The following is a 22,922-nucleotide window of genomic DNA, read 5'->3' on the forward strand; positions in this document are numbered from 1 at the left end:
TTAGGCTAAAAGAAAAAGTAGCACCAGGGACCAACAGAATACATCCTAGGATCCTGAGGGAGATGACAGAGGATACTGCCGAGGCCCTTAATTATATTTCAGGGCTCTACTGAGTCTGGATGTGTACCAGATGATTGGACAGCGGCCAATGTCATATCCAATTTTAAGGGGTAATTACAAGACAGTTAGCTTAACATTTGTGGTAGGGAAAATTTTGAAGTTTTTAAATCAAAGATGAAATTACCACATATACAATGAAGAGAACATAAGAGTAGCCAGCACGCATTTCAAAAGGGACAATTGCACTCGACCAACCTCAGAATTCTTTGAGACAACAGATGCAGTAGATGGGGAAAATGCAGCGGATGTAGTGTACATGGACTTTAGTAAAGCCTTTGACAAGGTACCACACACGAGAATAGTGGAGAAGATTAAGGGGTATGAAATTAGGGGGGAGGATAGCAAACTGTATTAAAAATTGGTTAGAATGGAAAAATACAAAACAAGGAGCTGGAGTTAAGGACAGTTTTTCCCAGAGTGGTTGGACATGGCTAGTGGTGTCCCAAAGGGTTCAGTTCAAGGGCCACTTCTATTCGCTATGTATTATCAATGATTCAACCATAAACCCAGTGGGGGTGGTGCCAAAATTTGCAGATGACTCTAAAATAGGAGGTTTTGTTGTTTCTTTAGATTTAGTGACACGCTAAAGGGATATTGATACAATGATGGATATGGGAATGGGCTAAATAGTGGCAGATGGAATTCAATGCAAGTATGAAGTAATACATTGTGGTAAAAAGGCAATACAGGAAACTGTGTTATCCGGAGGCTAACTGTCCGGAATGCTCGAGCCACCGGCAAAAATCAGGTGCCGTTTTGTTTTTTTCTTTCTTCTTCTCGTTGCTTTTTTCCCTCAACAGTCAAGCTCTGCAAGGTCTGCTGAAGCTGTTGCTAAGCTACAGAGATGCTACAGAGACACTTGGACTGTTTAGAAGCTGTTGCTAAGCAACAGGGTTTGTTGACAGATACGGAGCTCAGAAGCTTCCGTACCTTTCAACATTCACGCTGGAGTGTCCGGCAGTTTTGAGGGAACGGCAACAGCTCGGTCCCGTCGGTGCCGGATAGCACAAAGTTTCCTGTAGTAATTATACTCTGAATGGAAGTAAACTGGGTGCTGTGGAAGAGCAGAGGGAATTGGGGATACAGGTTCACAGGCAGCACCTCAGGTTGACGAGGCCATAAAAAAGGAAATGGAATTCTAGGGTTTTTTTTTTCCACAAATGGCCTGTTTGCATTTTGTAACTTCTATGTATTTCACATGGGATACTTATAGCCAGTCATAAACAACATAGGAACAGAAGTAGGCCACTCAAGTCTATTTCACCATTGAATTAGATCATGGCTGATCAGTACCTCAACCCCATTTACAGGAAACTCTCGTTTAAACGGCACCTAAATATCCGGAATTCTCTATTAACCAGCAAAATTCATACTCCGAAAGCAACACCTCAATAACCGGAAATGTTGCCGAGTCCAAGTCTCCCGTGGTGGCCGAGTTAGTCAGTGTGGGTAGTTCTCCAAACTGCCACTACTCGGATTCTTGGCGCTGTCGGAAGTCCGAACACCTCAATAACAGGAGTCTGACTGTTTGTTAAAAATAGCCTCGGTAAATAACCCTTTCCGTCATCCGGAATTTTTAATCAACCGACACCATCCCGGTCCCGTTGATGCCGGATACCAAAGAGTACAGTACTCAAGATGGGGTCTGACCAAGGCGCTATACAACTGAAGCATAACTTCTTCCCCTTTGTATTCCAGTCCCAATCATTGTAAACAGACTATCAACCACCAATCTGTGTTGTATTCAAAACTAGGTACAAGAGAATGTGCACTCGTCTATCTCACTTCAGTAAATAGACAGCCTCAAATTTTGGAACTTGTTTCACTATACTGATTTCATCAGACACTACATTCTCTCTGATTGTGCCCTCACATTCAATCATTCTGAACTGCAGTCGAGGAGGCCATGATGTCCGCACAATCCCACCAGACCCATATCTACTTATTGCAGTGCAAAGCCCATATCCCATTTACCAATCCCTCCCCACTGTGCAGACGAACACAACTCTGTCAGCTGCAAGGTGGTGCATCCTCCTCTTCCTATGAAAAACAGCACCGCCACAATCAGTAGATGAAGCAGCTACAAGTCAGTGGGAACTTTTAACGTTTCACCTCTGCTTGCAGTAAAGGAAGTACCACCCTGTCTAGGACTTGCAATACATAAGCTTCCAAATTACACCTTCTGCCCACCTCTTTCCCCCCAAAATTAATTCAAACTATCTCGAGGAAAAAGGACACAGACTAGTATGGCAAAAAAGCAGAGGTCCCATTAAACTCCTAACCAAAACCCAGCCCAGAATAATACCCTAACCCAACAAGTCTGCCAAACAAGACCTCCCCATACTTCCAAAATCTAACTAAAGCCCACAATCAAACTTCTCCATTACCACGCACCACTCCCAGTATATACACAAAATACCAATGCTTTCTTCTGTTAGCAACATGAAAATTGTACTCAACCATAACTTATACAGTCAATATGCAGTAACTTCCTGAAATATGTTAACATTTTACCTTGTATATTAAACCTTACTTTCTTGATCAGCATCCATAAAAATGACTGTTGGGCCTAATCCATAAACAAAGAGTCAAGTTCATCAAAAGTCTGAGAAGCTCAGATGTTCATCTCTTTTTAGTTTGTGTAAAATACTACCCACTGGAAGCACTATTGTTTCAACAGAAATGTAAAAATCAAGATATTAAGTGTGAAGAGTTATCTATAGTCCTTTTGTAAACACCAAGAAAGGAATATGTTCTTAACATCTGCAGTAAAATGTGAAATCCAGCCGTAGATATCATAAACCAATGTACAATATATATATATCCTACAGTATTTTTGTGTATAACAATGGCAGTGTATAACTTTAATATCCCTGCTGTCTACAATATTTTCTTGGGTAAGAGATGGTGCAGATAGATGATTTCAGGAGCTTGCTGTGTTGCACACTTAGGGGTCGATTTTGTCGAACCTGTCGGGAAGGCGGCGGGGCTTTCCCCCTTTCGGGTTTCTGACCCGCCTACTTCGACGTCCGGCCAATCCGTGTGATTTTCCCTTGATTGACCTTGTTAAGCCCACCCAGCGGGCTCAGCAGGCCAATTAAGGGCCACCCGGCAACAGGTGATGTCACAGACTGCAATTTCATGTCAAGATTTCTGACAGATGAAATATCAGTGTCTCACAGCTGTTTGAAGCTGTGAAACACTGACAGCCTGATTCCTAAGCCGAGTCCTTCGACGCAGACTCAGTTAGAAATCTCAGCAGCACTAAAAGCTGCAGGCTGTCACTTTTGACAGATCGCAGCCGTTCAGCTTTAAGTTCCGGTTGACTGGTGCGCTCCCGACACCTACAGGAAGAAAGGCCGTTAAGGTAAGTAAAAGTTCTTTACACACTTTAGACACACCAAACACACTTACCTTTACGCTCACGCACCCATCACTCACCTGAACGCCGACATCGCGACCCCTCCAACTCATTCAACCCGACGGCCCGCTGCTCCAACCTGGCGTGGTTTGGAGCCGTCTGGAAACCCACACGAAACCCCTCAAAATGGGGATTAGGCTAAAAACTGCCTGTTAACTACCTGTTAACAGGCAGTTAATTGGCACTAATCCCTTCCTGCCTGGTTTCGGCAGGTCCCAGTGCGGGGCGGGTACCCGCCGCCCCTGAAACTTACGTGGGGCGGGATGGTGGCGGGACCCCCAAAGTCGGGATTTTCCCCCCCCACACGCCTGAAACCCCGCCTGACGGCTCCCTGAAAATCTAGCCCTTAAAGTCACAATCGGGGGGAGCACCAAGTCAAGGTGAAGCATGGGTGGAGGAGAGAAAATTTAAACCAGCAGGAAACCCGGAGGTACTCGTCCACTTCTCAATAACTTGCTCAATGGTAGCAGTGACCTGGGAATTAATCCACTGAATGTAACATGTACAAGAAAAATTTAACTATTTTAAAGCCTTCTGGCAAGAAGTATTGAAAGAGGCATTTCTCTCACAGTAAACAAATGGTTCTATGTCTTGTGAAAAGAGGCACATTTTAATTTAATTTAACTTGCAGGAAATTCAAAAACATCAATAACCTTAACCTCGACTGATAGTAGGGAAGAAGGGTAAATGCCAGTTCCTGACCAAATGATGAAGCTTTACATAATTGAAATTTTAATGCAACAGAAACTTACCATTACTATTGGGCCATGGGTGTAAACTCCTGCTCCTTATTAGTGCTTCATCTATTCGTCCACCAGAAGGATTATCCACATACTGTCGACCCTGCTCCAGGGCATTGAAACACTCTGTGCAAGAATCGCTGCTATCCGCTCTCAGCTTGTCATAGTTCCAGTTTGCTGATTGAAGTGCTGATCTATCTAAGGAAATGTAGTCCAAAGAACTTAGAGAAGTGAAAGGTCCTGTACACTGGTCCTGTACAAGAAAAATTAGGTTTGACGTTAGGTCCTGCGGCCTCTTAGACCCATCAAACCCTTGGGGAACTATAGAATTCCGACACAATATCAATCGTCTTTCTGCAGCTTGACCAATTTCAGAGGTCCTGCCAAAAATATCAAATTCATCCTCAAGAAAGAGACCTGCATTATATCCAAGTCTGCGGTTTACAACAGCACTAAATCCACAGGTGCATCCAGACGGGGCTTCTTCATTGGTTGGATCTGGGATGTATAAACCAACATCTGCCCCTTTGATATTCATATTACAAACACAGATACAGCAGCTATCAAAGTTGCGATCCTTGAAGAAATTCATCACCGAATCTGACAAGATTAGCGTAACATACAAGCTGTGTGCTTGTGGAATTGACTGTATGGTTGCTGGCTCCACTGAATTCAACGGTCGCGTTGTCGAGGGTGTCGAGGCAGGAGAGCAGAGATCAGCACTGTCGTACTTCACCGACCCCTGTCCACTGGCAGTGCCACCACCGCGAGGAGTCCGTGGTGTTCTTGGTGTACGAGGTGTTGGGACAGAGAAGCGAGGGGTTGCTGGAGATGGCAATACACCAGCACCGCTGTTACTGGCAGGTGCAGTACTACTTACTGCCAAAGGTGTGCTCATTTGAGGAGTGCTCATCTGAATATAATCCTCCGTCAGACTCCCAACACTAGGCACATTGCTGTAAGAACAACGGCTGGTTTTAGAAAAATATCTGTGCTGCTGGAGAATAATTGTGAAATTAGCTGTTGTCATGTGCTATACGAGACTACCAAGTAGAAGTGCATTGACACGTCAAGTATCAAAATAATTTTTGCTTACAATGGTGCACATTACAATCCCATCTCTGATATTCAGAGGATTTGGAAGTTTTTAACCTCTCGAGTCTAATTTACAGAATGCCACTAACTATAGCAAGTTAGCTAGCAATTCCAGCAAGTGTTGCAAATATATATTTAATTATTTTTATTTCCTTGTCAGTTTGAAGTGCAGTTGTACTTACATACCAAGAAACATAGGAAAATATAAATATAAAAACATGGACAGTGGAAAGTTGGCACATTTATTTTGTGAGGTAGACTAAATAATACCTAGACTAGCATATAAACAGGATTGCAACTACTATTAATTGTCATGGGGAGAGAGAGAACTTGGTACAACTTATACTACAAAACCGTACACTTATATTCACACAACTTTTAAGATAAAAGACCATTCTTCCAAGCTTTAGCTTCCAAAATTAGAAATATTTTGCAATTATCTTAAATTTAAGCAGTGCCTTCCAGTTGCATGAGTGCACGAGATCCCAATGGTTTTAAACACCTGATTCTCAGTGCCATAATTTGAGAAAAATGTTTTCCAGCACTTACACGTATCCATCCCGAATTAATGAAGCAGAAGGTGGTACAGGCAGTTGTTCGATTTTAGGAGGAATAGCCCATGATGGTCTATATATGCAGGCATCTGGTATTTTCAGTGGGGCAAGGCATTGACTGGGCACTGCCTTCAGTGGTGCAAACATTGAAGACCCGACAAAAGCCTTAGCCTTTGGGGGTTTGTGTACATAAGAGAAATCCTGTAACAGAGCATCAAATAAGCCTATACTTTAGAAATATACTTCTAGTAACCAAAAGAACAAAGTAACACACAATTTCAGGATTTAAAAAAAGCATGGATCAAAAATAAAATTTTAATAATGCCCCAGTACACAACGTTCTGACTACAATTTTTTCCCCACCAAATAGCCTTAATATTCAACTTCTTTTTTCCTTCTACTAACCGTTATTTCTTCAGGTTTAGGGCTGCCCAGTCCATCTTCCACCTCCATTTTGAATTCTGTGAACTGGGGTGCAGTCATGCTGCCCATTGGATTCTCTACACTGTTCATTCCTGCAGGCATCTCTGAATTAACACCATCTTTGTAGCTCATTACTGGAGAAAATGCTGGATGTTGCTCCAGAGATGGAGGGGTCGGAAACATTCTTTGCAGGTCTGCAACAGCTGGAAGGAACCAACTATGTCAAACACTTGTTTGTTATTGCAAACAAATTTAAATTTAGAATCACTTGTTTCTAATCATCCACTACCCAGAAAGAGCTTTAAATATTGGCCTCAATATTATTTTATATTCCTCAAAAAAAAATTACCAACTCCACCCTAGCAAGGTTTAAAAATGTCATTATTCCATATTGAACATCTTCCTGAAAAAACTGCATTGAATTTTGTAATAGTACATGCAAATTATATTTTTTCTGAATATTCCAAATTCTAAAACCTGTAACATTCTCAGGCCCAGAACATGAAAAATGTTGACAAACACTACAAATGCTTACTTGGAGGATAAGGCCCTGTAGTCTTCACATCTTTTCCCACAGCCCTGTCTTCTGACCCCGCATTTGCTTGCTTAGACCGTGTTGGGGAAGAAGTCTGCAACAGACAGAATATTCTTTTGATAAACCATAAATAAAGCGGTTTGTTTCTGAAACAAAATTCTGGTAATATTTCAGGTTTAGTTTGGACATTTCAAAAATGTAAGAATTGTGGGGCAAAAAAGTCAAATGTGCAATAATTGAAAAAAGTGTGCATTTCAGCAATATTTAGTCCCAGTGTATTCTCATTACGAGCAAGCATGTACAATGCAGTATTACGTTATGACTCAACTGTGACTTATTTTTAGTTGAAGCAACAAAAAAATTAAAAGCCCAACTGTTTACAAACAATTTTTTTCTTTTCTATTCCTCTCTCAAAATTGACATTTCTAATTCTGTAGTAGTGCAATTCTTCATGGAGCAATAATACAAGAATTAGAGCTGTCTCAAAGCTGTAGAAGTAATTACAAATCACACAAACTTGCAATTAATATTCTCTGCAGAACTCTCGAGTTGTCTAAATGTGTTTTGCTAGGCCTCAGTCCCTATGTTCATTCACTGACTGTTCTGAAGATAGGCTATGTTCGAGAATGTGTGTTATCAGCAGCAACATCAGGCAGCATGCAGAGAGCTTGGAAGACAACCTGGCTTAGGTTTGGCAGCACATCAAACGGCAAGGGCCAGAAATCTAATTGAGAAATGGCATCATCTGAGGCTAGCATTCCCATGTAGACCAGCAAATGCACCGTGGAGTTGTCCTTTCTCTTCACAAGTTGTGTAAGAATGAAACATTTGATGTTGTAATTAGTAATTAGGATTAAAGATCTTCTTGTAAGAGGGGCAGAACAGTTGTACAACAGGTCAGAATTTGGTGACCTGTACGAAAAGCTTCAGGATTCAGGTTTCAAAAAATAGTTTCCCATTTGTCACCAAGTATTCCAAGAATCTCCAAATGTGTCTACGATCTTTCTGTGGTCTTCTTCAGTCAGAATATCAACGAAGAGTTGGGTTTGACACCATATTTCCGGGTTTCTTCTCTGGAATGCAGCTCAGCAAAACCAATAGTGTAAAGCGATGGAACACTTCAGTGCAAGATAAATCCTGTGCGTCAATGGGCAAGAATTCTAGCTGCTGCCATGCAGCTGCGAAGGGCTGCAGGTTTTCAAATAAGGACTCCATTTTCATTCTGAATATCTGTCCAGCTCTGCTGTCACCAGCTACTTCAGAGCATCTGCATGAGGACTTCCATGCTTTAGCAACACCAACATTTGGAAAGCCAAAGCAGCACTTGCAGTTCAAATCCAGGTAAAAATACATTTTTAAAACTTGTTTTTTATTGGAAGATAATGATGACAATAAAGAGGTAAAAAGTCAAATATTGAAATAGCCTGAAGGGGAAAAATGGAACCTTTCCAGAGTTAAAAAAAAAATTAAATAAAAGCTGAAAATGCAAAGCCATAGTCATAAAAATTGGCAAATTTCAGCTCAACCAACAATTCAGAGAAAATCTTTGCTCAGGTATATTTAGATATATTTAAATCTCATTAAAACAAAGTGCAACATTGAGAGATCAGATTTGACAGCCTATTTGAAATTCTGATCAAAACAATTTAACTGCTTTGTAAAAATGGAAATACACATACATAAATAGACGTAACATTTAGCTGTCCATTTGTGAGTAATGTAATACTGGGTTGAAAATAATCCAACATATTATCTCATTGCTTAGCTAACTTTTTCTTGCATTAAGTTGACAGACAAACTGAAACAACAATTTTAATAATCTAATTCTGCTACATTGACAGAACCAAACTAGACAACATGAGTAACTCACATTGGGCATCTGATTAGTTTTAGAACTTCAATACAAAATATGGAAATATTTTTTGGGAGGCTAAGTAAAAACCAGTAGGTTTCTACAATGCTACATTAACATGTGGATTCATTCATTTCCACAAGTAGCACTGAATTGTCAAAGAGTGTTTGGGAGCTTACTAAAGTAACAGAAGGACAGCATTACATACTCTTCAAACAGGCCAACGTCATCAGAGGTCATTTAGTCATGTTTAAATCTCATGAGCAACTGATACTCAAGGTGACGTTCTGTTTCTTTATTATGCTGACTTTTGTAAATATATAAATGCTCTTACCCCATTCTCCTCATCATCAGAGTTGTCAAAAAGATTGTCCAGATCATTCAAAGATACCACTAGATCAGTCTCTCGTGTGAGGCTTGCAGGAACTGTCCGCCCTGTTGGAGACTGTCGTGTTTCTAAAGAAAAAAACGTTCAGCATTCTAAAACTCTAGCTTGGTAAATAAAATAAACTATCTTGTAAAGTGTTCTTTTGGATTGCATTAGTCACTCCTGAAAGTATCAGATGCTCTTAAACACATCAGGAATGCCAGATACCTGATTTCGGAGCAGTGCTAAAAATAGACATGGCATCTTTTCCGTCAGGCAACTGTGTAGCGTGACTTGGTGGAGTTTCCCTAGTACCAAATCCATCTTCAAGCTGAAAAGGAAAACAATGTATCCTGAAATAGCTTAGATTTGTCTACAAGGTAAAAAGAAAGACTTACATTTATATAGTGCCTTGCAGATGTCCCAAAGCGCTTTACAGCCAATTAAGTACTTTTTGAAGTGCAGTCACTGTTATAATGTAGGAAACGCAGCCAATTTGTGTATAGCAAGCTCCCACAAACAGCAATGTGATAATGATCAGCTAATATCTTTTAGTGATGTTGATTGAGGGATAAATATTGGCCAGGACACCAGGTATAACTCCCCTGCTCTTCTTCGAAATAGTACTATGGGATCTTTACGTCCACCGGAGATAGCAGACTGGGCCTCGGTTTAACATCTCATTCCAAACACGGCACACCTCAGTGCAGCACTCCCTCAATATTGTACTGGAGTGTCAGCCTAGATTTCTGAGCTCAGGTCTTGGTGGGACTTGAAACCACAACCTTCCGACTCAGAGGCGATGGTGCTACCCACTGAGCCACGGCAAGTTAATTATGCAGTGACAGAAACAAACTGCTGCAACTTTTCATCTGACCCTCAGTCAAAAACTCCAGAATATATTTCTCCTCATATTTCCTTCAGATAAACATTCCAGGCTAGCTGGTTTCTTTTGGAACGATATTAGTACCACAGGTTCAGGAAAAAAAATCAGGCTCTATGAATTATTCCATTCTATGCATTTGTATTTACCCTCTGGACCCTTAATCAAGATTTCCTTTTTTAAACGGTGTGCAATACACAACTAATTGCTTTAAATTATCCACAATCTGTAACAAATCTTATTTGAAGCTCATCAATTTTATAGTTGTGTACCCATAGCTCAAGTTAAATAACCACAAAATCTGTTGCTCTTAGCCCATTATCTTCAAAATTACATGGTCTGAAGTATAGGGCACAAAACTGGATGACCAAACTATCCCAAATGCAGCCTCACCTATGATTTAGATAGGATCAGAAAAGTTTATTTTGACTCTACTCAAATGACCCTTGGATGCATCTAGTATATGAATAACCCTGTTGATAATAGCTTCAAAATATAATAAATGCATACTTTCATTAGATATCCCTTCATGATGTAAGATTCAAGTTTCAAGAGGACAGAGAACATTCCCACAGAATCCCTGTAATCAGGGCCCTCCAATGTGATTTATTTTTGGTTATCTTCTGCCTTCTATTGTTAAGCAAGTTTAATATAACCCTTAATCTTTTTGTAAGATGCTTATCTGGAATCTTATCAAATGCCTTCTGAAAATCTAAATATATGATCCCCGATTTGCCAAATAATTTAATTAACTCCTCAAAGAATTTTAGTAATTTGAGGAATGACATTGATCCTAAATCCATGCTTATTACATCTTGTGGACTTTATGCTCTTTAGATAAACACAGAAGAATGCTCAAGTATTTTCTTCACAAGAGATGTCGGGTTAACTGGTCTGTAACTCCTGGGTTATGGCTCACGCCTTTTTTTTTTATAATTAGGCGTACATATGTTTAACACACACTCAGTATATGATGATCAATATACAAGCTATCAATTTTTATTGAAATAGTGGAAAACTTAAAAGGTGACTGCAATAATTCCTGTTACCTTTGGGAGTGATTTCTCTCTCCATCCACATGCATACTTGCAAGCACAAGTTAATGCATTTTTGTCAAAACACTCTGTACATTGTGTCCTATTTAAATCTCACAATAAACACTTTTCAGTCAATCAGTACTTGACCAAAATGAGAAACACATTTTATTCAGTTGACTCAATAATAGGATTGTATATGTACATAAAGCTTAAGCTTCAAATATCTGGATTTCTGCAGTATTCCAGTCTTTTCCACCTCAGCATAAATTATCAGGTCAAGGGCAGAAAAAAATGGGAGTCAGAGACAACAAATGTAAATAAATAGCTCATCCTTGGGGAATCTACTAGAGAGGTAGGTTTGAAACATGGAAAAGATTATGGCATCTTACGTAGTTCTGAAGAAAGTCAGAATAAGAACAAATGGGTAATTTTGCTGCTATCGATGTAGCAAGCTTGCCCAAAATGTCAAAGATACAGCCAACTACAAAACAAAGTAAATAAACCACTCCCTTTGGATGCCAGAGCATTCTGTGCATATATGCCTAAAGTCACAACAATATGCTCCTGGATAGAACAGCAATCTAAAATAAACCTAAAGACCAGGCAAGATTTTAAACACGCTTTCCTCAGTAATTGAGGAAGGATGTTCTTGCCATGGAAGGAGTTCAGCGAAGATTCACCAGGCTGATACCTGGGATGGCAGGAATGACGTATGAGGAGAGATTGGGTCAATTGGGCTTGTACTCGCTGGAGTTTAGAAGAATGAGAGGGGATCTCATTGAAACTTATAAAATTCTGACAGGACTGGACAGACTAGATGCAGGAAGGATGTTCCCGATGGCCGGGGAGTCCAGAACCAGGGGTCACAGTCTAAGGATAAGGGGTAGACCATTTAGGACAGAAATGAGGAGGAATTTCTTCACCCAGAGAGTGGTGAACCTGTGGAATTCTCTACCACAGAAAGCAGTAGAGGCCAATACATTAAATATATTCAAGAAGGAGTTGGATATATTTCTTAAGGCTAAAGGGATCAAGGGGTATGGGGAGAAAGCAGGGACCGGGTACTGAATTTGGATGATCAGCCATGATCGCATTGAATGGCGGAGCAGGCTCGAGGGGCCGAATGGCCTACTCCTGCTCCTATCTTCTATGTTTCTATGTTTAATTGGAAAAACAGGGATGTGCCAAATTTTTGAGAAAAACATTGTACCTAAAATGAGCGTCCGTAAGTGAAAATGTTCTCCTTTTGATTCAAATACATAAAATACACACAAAAAGAAAACCAATTCTGGCACCAAAATTAGATTTTAAATCCTCCTTCAAAGTTAAGAACTATCCCCAATTACATTGTGGATACAATGGGCGACTATCAGAAGTAATTTAATTTCTCATATGTTCAGTCTTTCACAACATGAATACAAACTGTAGAACTCAGAAGCAAAAAAATAATCTGAAGAAAGCCCACCTACAGAACCTGCACAGGTACATCCCATTTGGTGGGATATATGTTCTTATGGAATGATTTTAAATTTTACCTTGTTCTGTTGTGATTTCTTTGCCGTATCTTTTTCAGACCCAAGTTTAAACTTTTTATATGTAGTAAAGCTGTATTCGATATCACCGTCCACAAAAGTATATGGGTCATTAAGTTCCCCAGGACCTTCGCCATGTTGCTGCATAAGTCTAGTTGGGTCCAGGTAGTTAATTTCCTGGATGTGTATCTGTATCCTCTCTTCTGAAACCTTGAACCGTTTATGGGGTTGTGCTAGAAGTCTAAAAATGAAAAGCAATTACCATTTTACATTAAAAACAGAAAATTATGGAAATAAACAGTTTAGTCAGCATCAGTAAAGAATATAAAAGCAAAATACTGCGGATGCTGGAAAACTGAAATAGAAACAGAAAATGCTGGAAATACTCAACAGGTCAGGCAGAATCTATGGAGAGATCTCGGTGGTTTCGCTCTCTACAGATGCTGCCTGAGCTGCTGAGTATTTCCAGCACTTTTTGTTTCTATTTCAGTGAAGAATATGAGCAGCTTAGGAAAAAGGTTGAAAAGGCAATTAGAAAGTAAAGAGGAAATATGAAATGCAAATATCAAACAATATACTGTAAAAAGTAAGAGTTTTGTATCCTATTGGCACATAAGTAATAAAAGGAGAATTAAGAAAGGGATAGGGCCACGAAGCAATAAGCAAGATAAACACACAGGAGATGATACTGAAATGGCAGGGATGCTGAATAGATACTTCGCCTCGGTTTTCAAAGAAGAAGCTAACAAAGAGGAAATAACAACAATAGAAGTCAAGTGGAATATTACAACAGTTAAGATAGAAAGATGATAGTGACAAGATTCAGATGGATTGCGAAGATTCACAAGCAAAGAAACGAATTAGGAGATGGGAAAGGCACTAATATCCATATGTAAAAATGCAACAGAAAAAGGAAATTTTCCAAATGTACAGCGTCAATTCATTCATGATCAAGGAAGGTAATTCGCTCCTATTTTACTCGTACAATTTTCGAGAACATTCTGAAACCAGTCATATCTCAAGGTTCTTGGTTCTACCTAAATTACAGACCAATTAAGTTTAGATGGAAAGTTAGCAAGGGAACACTTTGGATTGGATTGCAAAGAACTGGTGGGGAAGAGTAATGGTTATGTTACTGGGCAATTAATAATCCAGAGGATGAGCGTTCAAATCGAATCATGGTTGTTCAAGAATTAGAAAACAGTTTTTAAAAACACGTGGGCATCAGTAAAGTGATCATAAAGCTGTCAGATCGTCAGGAAAAACCCAACTGGTTCACTATTGTCCTTTCGGGAAGGAAACCTGCCATCCTTAGCTGGTCTGACCAATACTTGACTAGTCCCACACCGATGAGGCTAGCTCTTAACTGCCCTCTGGAGTGATCTAGCAAGCCATTTAGTTGGATCAAACTGGCACCACTTTTCAGGGTAACTCTGGATAGGCAATAAATGCCAAGCCTTGCCAGAAATGCCCATAGCCCGAGAATGAATATATTAAATAAAGGTCAGTAATGAAGAACAAAAATACTAATGAAGATTGAAATCATAATAGCCTTAAGATAGGAATGCACACTGTATTCTAGCTCTAACGTGATGTTGAGTGGTAGGATAAAGGTTTTTTTTTCATGATTCTCCGGAGTTCTTGACCTCAAATATAATGCTGATGGGTAGGTAACAAATAGAGGCAGCTGCTTCCCCACAGGGAGGGAGGGAAACATCTTCCTAGATCATATTCACAAACCATTTGGTGACTGACCATAAACAAATAGTGGGAGGAGACCTCGGAGCAGGTCAGATGCAGGAAAGATGCGAGAGAAAATTTAAGACACTGTGTTGCCAGGCTATTGAAGTGCAGGAGCATCGGAGGCAAGGCTGATCCTATCCTGACCCAAAGTATACTCATGCCCTTCCACCAAAATTCACTGACTCACTATAACTTTGACCGCTTTTCTGCTTCTTATCCCAGAGCCCCGGGTCTGACTGTTGTGCTCAAAACACCAGCTCAGCTGAGGCCAGTTAACTCAAGATCAAACCTAGGATCTTCATTTACATGGCATCAGTACAGGAAACTTTCGATTAACCGGCCCCTAAATAACCGGAAATGTCGGTTAACCGGCAAAATTCAGGAGTAGGTTCAGGTAACTTTTATTACTTGCCTTGCTCCATGTGTTGCTGTGCAAGGGTGTGGCTGCAGCTGTTGCTAAGCTACAGAGACACTTGCAACTTGTGGCCATTGTTTTGAACCTGTTGCTAAGCAACGGGGTTTGTTGCTTTATACGGAGCTCTCAGCTCCGTATCTTTTACTATAGCGTTCGGTTATTCGGAATTTTTGATGAACCGGCACCACGTCGGTCCCGTCCGTGCCGGATAAAAGAAAGTTTCCTGTATTTACTGCCTTGCCGAGCTGAGCTACTGGGGAGTTCTCCCAACCCAGCATTTTTTTAAACCAAACCTGAAATTAAACCATGAGATTTAAATTTAAACTAAATAAAGTTAAATTTAAAAGCATAATACAAATGACAAGCATTGCCCTCACTCCAGTTTCCATAAAATTTTCTTCATGGGTTACCCACAGAGATAAAAATGACCTGCCCAAATAAATGAAGATTTTCCAAAATCTTTCAAAGTAATCTTGTCCCTTTGATACACTACTCCATGAGCTAATATTTATCCCCGTTTTCAGAAGTGTCCACTTGCACTTAGTTTCCAGGCAAACCGTCTCCTTTTCTATTTTTGCCTCCATTCTTTTGCTAAGTTTCTATTTTATTGTCACCCTTTATTTTTTTCTGCTTCTTGTGTCTCCTTGCACACACTTCGATGTGTTCTCATTTTTCCAGTTACTATCCCTTCGCTGCCCCACAAAAGGCCAGTTCAGCTTCTCTACGCAATTTCTCTCATCCTCTGGATTCTTAGAATTCCTCAGAAATTCAAGCTATCGGTTTCCATAAACAGCAATGAATAATTGTAGTGTTTTCCCACCAACACACACAAAGTTTGAAAAATGACAAATAGTAAAACCATAACGCATTATATATGTTTTCTCAAATTCATTGGGAAATCTTCATGACTAAAAATCCTTATTTAAAGGCAGCCCAACAGCTACAGCCCAAATTACCTGGCAATGACATTTGCAGCTGATGAAAATTTTGCTGACATAGTTTTTGCAGCATTTGATGGTAAGAATGCAGTAAATATGCTCACTTTATTGATAACAATTTGTTAAATTGGAATTTTTCAGGTGTTGCTTATCAGAGTTTATAGTCACCAAGATAAAAGATATGCTGTGCAAGACTTTTAGATCTTTTTTTTTTGTGGGGGGCAAAAATGTCGATGCGGTTTGTGCAATGCCAATTAATACTGAAGTAACTAGGACTGGCTCTGGAGCACTTTACTTTTGTTCACTGTACTTGGAATCAAGTTAAAAGGCCTTCCTTTCAACTGCCAATTTGGATTCACTAAGATGAACAATTGTACGCATCTACTACACTTAAGTATACGTTTTGAATAACAGAATTTATATGCAAGAGGAAATGTTGCTTTACAACACAGTCCAAATGCCTATTTACCATTCCATCTAATCTGTTAATTGTTCATCATTCCATTCACTAGTCATTGTGCATCAATCTTCACTCAGACTTAGCTAATGTAAAACATCTGTTTTAGCACTGCGACATACTGTGTTTACATCTCAAAAATGTTAAACCTATGAACTCCTACAAGGCAGATCATGAATTATTTCCATTAAAAAAAATCCAAATCACACTTCAATGCACCACCTGAAAATCTCAGTAAAGATACAAGCTAAATAATTTAATACAAATGATCTTCCACAAATATTACCGTCTTAGTGCTGAACCATCTGGATTATCCATTTTGTTGTCACATCTGTCACAGTGCAGTTCTGGTGGCCTGAACTCTCCCTCTACATGGGTAGGAGTCTTGTAACACTGCCATGAAATTTTGTCCGATGACTCCAAATTTTGTGCAGTGATACCATTATATAAAGTCGTCTCGCTGACCTCCGGCACTGGTGGTAGTCTTTGTGATAAAAGCCCAGTCTTATCATCAAGGCTGGGGATTGCCTGAAGTTCTAGACCATTGCTATACAGCAATGGATTAATGGGCACAGGAGCTCCTTCCAAACCTTCTGCCTCTGGACCCCTCGGTTGGGGGCTGAGAGTTGGTGGAAGTGGAGAGATGGGAGAATGTGGTGAATCCATAGGATTCAAATTTAGTGGCTTGCTCTGGTTTCCTGGAGGCCCAGATGCTGGCTTGCCATACTTCCTGCTGCTGTGCATTTCTAAGGAGACATCAATACCAACCAATCCAAGCTTCTGTCCTGTGGGATCCTGCTCCATACAAAGCTCATCTGTTAATGAGGGTCGATGATGAAATGGAGTCATAGGTCGTTTCTGCTGCTTATCTCCTTTTTCCTGCTTCTCATTTGTTTTGTGCTTAGAAGAGGCAGACGATGGCAAGGAAGAAGCGGAAGGAAGCCCAGTATTAAAGCCAGGCTGGGAGATGGATGGAGGGCGGTTTGTGCCCATTGTACTTCGCTGTTTTAGAAGCTTTTGCCTGAAAAATAAAAACATTCAGAAGCTATATTCAATAATAATGGAACACTCAATGTGTAGTTTCAAAAGTGACTCCAAGCAGCAACATTTCCTCTTCAGACAGAATTGAGAAGACAATATTGAGTGGTAACTTTAGATGAGAAGTTTAAAAACATCTTTTCAAAGTATTACAGAGAGATCACATCGACAGCACACAACCTAACTTAATTTTTTCAACCTCCATATAGAAATAGCAATATACCAAGCAATTACAAAATAATTAACAAATTATATTAGCAGTTAGGGTCTGTGTCTTGGGCGGGGGGGGGGGGGGGGGGGGGAAAGAGAATTTTAACATGAAAAAATGGGTGGGTTGGGGGCAAGGGGAAGTTAAATTATTAAAAATCTAAATCCCGACCCAACCCGCCCAATTTCGGCTTTTACTTTGGCGGGACGAGGGGCAGGCAGCCCACCCGCTGCTAGGAGTCGGGTTGGCATTTTAAATGTGATAATGAAGCCCTGAAGCCTCTGCTTTAACCTAGTCTGCAGGTTTTATTGCAGCCAGGCCTGAGGAGTCCTGGTAGCTGCAGCAAGGTGAGCACAGCCTCAGGGAGCAATCCTTGTGGGCCAAGAGGAGGTGTGCTTTCTCCCAGGCCCCCAAGCTTGCCCACCATCAAGCTACCCCATACAAGCACCACCACCGCGCCCCCCCCCCCCCCAACCTCAGGGAACCCGCCCATGATGTGTCACGCACGCTGTGGAGTTAAAACTCCACAGCCTGTGGAGAAACCCGACTTCCGGGATTCCCACGGCCCCCTCCACTCCGGATGGGTCAGAAAGTTCAAAATTCCAGCCTTTAAGTCAGCAGTGCAAACTGGCTGAAGCCGAATAAAAATTATAAATCAACAGCATGAACAACTGCAAAATATTCAAATACTTTACTGGAGGCGCAAAATGCTTGTGCCAGTGGGATTTTAATCTGTTTCTAATTAAATTGATATTGGGCTGTTGAAATTTGTCGATTCAAACGTTGTCAAATGAAAAAAGTTTGTTGTTCTAGGCACCATTTGTAAATCTGGTTGTTATGGGATGGTCCCCAATTAACAACAGTCCTGCCAAAAACAGATGAAAAGCTGAGATAACAACCACACAAGCTCTTATCTCAAGATGTTATAGTCTTGGCATAAGGATGCAATGTTTTTACAGTTGGCATGAAGGAATTGCACTTGGGACAATCCCCCAAGATAGCCTTCCAGCAAACAGATGGTCAGGATGTGCCCTTATGCCAGGTCTGGAGTAGCATCACACTTTTCAAAGTCAGAATAGACCACAGATTGTTATGTCAATGGGAATGATCAATGACACTGAAAATTAATTTTCAAGCTGCAATGGACCAAAGGCTGAAGTTGAATCAACTGGAACAGACAAGCCCAGTTAGGCCTTGATGGACTGATAACTGATGCATGGCAAGTACAGGCCAAAGAAAGTACAGTATCAATGGGCAAGTGAAGCTTACAAAAACTGATAAAGCACTTCCAGAAAGATTTGCAGAACTTTCTGGAATGGTTAATTATACCATTTACAGATGGAGATGGGGAATACAATAACTGGAAAACTTGTAGACTTTTATGGATACATAAGGACAGCATGCTACCAACAATGGAAGAAAAGGCAATGATGCAATGGAGTATCAGGCCAAATGGAAGGTCACCTGACCAAAATTAGAAAGCAGTAAAGCAAGTTTCTTAAATGGACAGTGTTCCCAAGGCAATTGTCCCCCAAACATTGGTGATACTATCTAAGGCTGTATCTTCATTACAAGCATCACAACAGTCAATTGGTTTCGATGTTTTTTTTTCTCCAGAAAATGGTCACAGCAGGTAGAAATGCTGGTTCCACCCAAATGAAGGGGAGAGTGAAAAACTTGTTACTTCACATGTATGTCACTGCTCACAACTTGTCATGTTTCCCCATTACTTTTGACATTTGACTTTGCTGAAATAGTATCTTGACAAAATTACAGTATTAGTAACATCCTATTGGCTTGTGGATGCTGCATGAATAAAGTCGCTTTGGGTAGACAAAAAATTAATTTCATAAAAGGAATCAAAACATTCAATGTTCACAATACCTATACACTGATGTACAAATGATGCAATACTTGACAGCTTAAGATTAAGCATAATATATATTTTTGGTACAAGCAGTTCAGCATTTATCTCCCAAATTAAGTGGGGAGTTTGAACCATGAGGTTGCCCCAGACCCACTTACCTTCGTTCCCGCAGTTCTTACTTCACAATGGTAAATTGCTGCTTCTCAAGGTAGTTTGGGGATTTGGGGGGGGGGGGGGGGGGTCGAAGGAGGTGGGACAAAGAGACAGAGAAGGAAGAGGAAGTCGCCATGACTAGCTTTCTTCGCTTAACTCATATTTTCTGCTGTCATCAACTGACAAACAGAATTGATGCAGCCGAGAGGGGGAGGGGGAATAGCAGGGAGTATCTATTGTACAATCCACCCTCATCCATCCATTTGGGAGGTTTTTTACTGTTGTTTTGGCTTCTGAAAGGGTGGGGGCAGGGTAAGAAGAATACTGAAAATATGTTTACACACATTCGTTGGAAACCAGTGCACTACCAGATGATAAAGTATGGAAAAGTCACATCATAGGACTTGCATAAGCAGAGCAATGCAGCTAGTTTGTTTGCTACATAGAGAGAGATATCCTACCTTGAACAAGAACAATTTACTCTTTGGCCAGGCTCTGTAAAATCCCAGGAAGCAGCATTGCTGGCCACCTCTTCCTCAGAATTTTCACTTGTTGAGTGTCTTCTTTTAAACATGTGTATTAAAAAATACCAAGTCAGTTGCGCTATGGATACCTCTTAAAATATTCAACTTTACAAATCAACTCGGCACTGCATGAAGATTAAATTTCGCTTATTTTGGTTGAATGTTTCCATTTTATAAATAACTTTTCATTGTCATTAATACTGCATTCTTTTGCTGACAGGCCTCAACATAAAAAAGCAGTAGTCCTGTATTTGTTCATAGATTTAATTTTCTGCTTATTAAAGCAAGTAGCAGGATTTTTTAAAATATACTTACATCAATGGAAAATGGCCAAATTTAGGGTGCTTCAGCTTTCAGGCATTATCAGTGGACGGTCTGGTCTCTTCTATTGAGTGTCAATTTTATCAAGGTGAAGGCAAACATATGTGGGATATCCTCTAGCTAATGGTTTTAAATGGATGTGAACAAAAGGGGGCACGGTGGCATAGTGGTTAGCACTGTTGCCTCACAGCACCAGGGACCCGGGTTCAAATCTGGTCTCGGGCAACTGTCTGTGTGGAGTTTGCACATTCTCCCTGTGTCTGCGTGGGTTTCCTCCGGGTGCTCCGGTTTCCTCCCACAGTCCAAAGATGTGCAGGTTAGGTTGATTTGGCTATGATAAATTGACCCTTAGTGTTACGGGATTAAATACATGGGGTTACAGGGATAGGGTGGGATATGTGTCGGTGCAGGCTCGATGGGCCAAAATGGCCTCTATCTGCACTGTAGATTCTGTGATTCTGTGAAAACTGCCCACAGGATGCACTCTATAGAAGATGGATCACACTTTAAAGTCCAGATTGGATGGGTTTATGCTATTTTCCGGGGAAATGGCAACTGTTCACATGCCAAAATGTTCTAAGAGCATAAACTTTAACCTGAACAAAATGCTTGCAAAATAGGCAGATATTAGAACACATTAACTAATTGTCACAGTCACCTAAAGCGCAGTTGGTAAAGATAAAATATAATGAACCATAAAAACCAGTAAGTCCAATGGTTAACCATCTGTTGTGTCAAGTTAGTTGAATTGACCTGTGACAAATGGCTTAATGCTTGCTTCACATGTGGGTTAAGGAAGCCTCTTTTTTGTCCTTGTGTAGTATGGCGGGCAGAACACTTCCGGCCTCCGTGTGCACATGCTTCCTGCCCGCCAGTTTGGGACCTTAGGAGTGCAGCACCTGAAAAATGGGCACGGCGAGACCTAATTTCTTGGTCTTTAAGGTCAACAGAAGCAGGAAAAAAGCAGAACATTTCGGGAAATAGTGGTTTTCCAGAACTTTGATAGGTTAGAAATGCGTACGGTTAATATAGAAACAGAAAAGAATTTAGCAAAAGGGAAAGCATGTAAAAGAAATGATGCCCAGTTTGGGTTCCGCCAAGACCACTCGGCTCACGACCTCATTACAGCCTTGGTCCAAACATGGACAAAGGAGCTGAATCCCAAAGGTGAGGTGAGAGTGACTGCCCTTGACATCAAGGCAGCATTTGACCGAGTGTGCCATCAAGGAGCCCCAGTAAAACTGAAGTCAATGGGAATCAGGGGAAAATGCTCCACTGGCTGGAGTCATACCTAGCACAAAGGAAGATGGTTGTGGTGGTTGAAGGTCAATCATCACAGCCCCAGGACATCGCTGCAGGAGTTCCTCAGGGCAGTGTCCTAGGCCCAACCATCTTCAGCTACTTCATCAATGACCTTCCCTCCAACATAAGGTCAGTAATGGGGATGTTCACTGATGACTGCACAGTGTTCAGCGCCATTCACAACTCCTCAGATAATGAAGCAGTCCATGCCCGCATGCAACAAGACCTGGACGACATTCAGGCTTGGGCTGATAAGTGGCAGGTAACATTCGCGCCACAGAAGTGCCGGGCAATGACTATCTCCAACAAGAGAGAGTCTAACCACCTCCCCTTGACATTCAATGGCATTACCATCGCCAAATCCCCCACTGTCAACATACTGGGGGTCACCATTAGCCAGAAACTTAACTGGGCCAGCCACATAAATACTGTGGCAACAAGAGCAGGTCAGATGCTAGGTATTCTGCGGCGAGTGTCTCACCTCCTGACTTCCCAAAGCCTTTCCACCATCTACAAGGCACAAGTAAGGAGTGTGATGGAATACTCACTACTTGCCTGGATGAGTGCAGCTCCAACAACACAAGAAGCGCGACACCATCCAGGACAAAGCAGCCCGCTTGATTGACACCCCATCCACCACCTTAAACATTCACTCCCTCCACCACCGGCATACCGTGGCTGCAGTGTGGACCATCTACAAGATGCACTGCAACAACTCGCCAAGGCTTCTTCGGCAGCACCTCCCAAACCCGCGACCTCTTCCACCTAGAAGGACAAGGGCAGCCAGCGCATGGGAACACCACCACCTCCAAGTCACACACCATCCTGACTTAGAAGTATATCGCCGATCCTTCATCGTCGCTGGATCAAAATCCTGGAACTCCCTACCTAACAGCACTGTGGGAGTACCATCACCACACGGACTGCAGCAGTTCAACAGGGCGGCTCACCAGCACCTTCTCAAGGGCAACTAGGGATAGGCAATAAATGCTGGCCTTGCCAGCGACACCCAGATCCCATAAAACGAATTTAAAAAACAGTAAAAGAGGAAAAACCAAATCAACTAGCTACACATAAGGAAAAGGTAGATAAAGGAATGAGCTGTTCACTTGGACAAAAAAACACAAGGAAACATGAGCAATGTTAATACAAACAAAAAATGCATGTACTGCAATGCTCTAACAGATGAAGATGCAGATTTAATAGCACTAAAACTTGGCTGCAAACTGGACAGGAGTGGAAAATATTTTGGATTATATTATTTTAAGGACGACAGAATAGGAAAGAAGGATTTGCAGTATTGGTAAAGGAAGGAATATATGCTGTAGAGGACTGTTGTAAATAAGAGGTTCAGAGTCAGTTTGATTATAAAGATTTTTTTTAAAAGGCTATACTAC

The 22,922-nt window shown here is 41.0% G+C and overlaps 1 protein-coding gene across 4 annotated transcripts in view; it reads right to left on the reverse strand.

The window, feature by feature from the left end:
• Nucleotides 1-22,922, reverse strand: part of LOC147104427 (mediator of RNA polymerase II transcription subunit 13-like) — a 356,394-nt gene that overhangs the window by 41,929 nt on the left and 291,543 nt on the right. For all 4 annotated transcript variants that reach the window (XM_085961771.1, XM_085961770.1, XM_085961769.1 and 1 more), the window contains 9 exons: nucleotides 19,840-19,941; nucleotides 16,399-17,133; nucleotides 12,563-12,800; nucleotides 9,336-9,438; nucleotides 9,075-9,196; nucleotides 6,889-6,982; nucleotides 6,336-6,556; nucleotides 5,926-6,131; nucleotides 4,294-5,237 (listed from right to left, as the gene is read on the reverse strand). In XM_085961771.1, coding sequence (XP_085817897.1) covers nucleotides 4,294-5,237; nucleotides 5,926-6,131; nucleotides 6,336-6,556; nucleotides 6,889-6,982; nucleotides 9,075-9,196; nucleotides 9,336-9,438; nucleotides 12,563-12,800; nucleotides 16,399-17,133; nucleotides 19,840-19,941 — 2,765 coding nt within the window. The remainder of the gene's footprint in view (nucleotides 1-4,293; nucleotides 5,238-5,925; nucleotides 6,132-6,335; nucleotides 6,557-6,888; nucleotides 6,983-9,074; nucleotides 9,197-9,335; nucleotides 9,439-12,562; nucleotides 12,801-16,398; nucleotides 17,134-19,839; nucleotides 19,942-22,922) is intronic.

The sequence above is a fragment of the Somniosus microcephalus genome, chromosome 19, assembly GCF_052327205.1.
Source record: "Somniosus microcephalus isolate GS21.2 chromosome 19, FLI_Smic_1.0, whole genome shotgun sequence".
NCBI classification, from domain to species: Eukaryota; Metazoa; Chordata; class Chondrichthyes; order Squaliformes; family Somniosidae; genus Somniosus; species Somniosus microcephalus.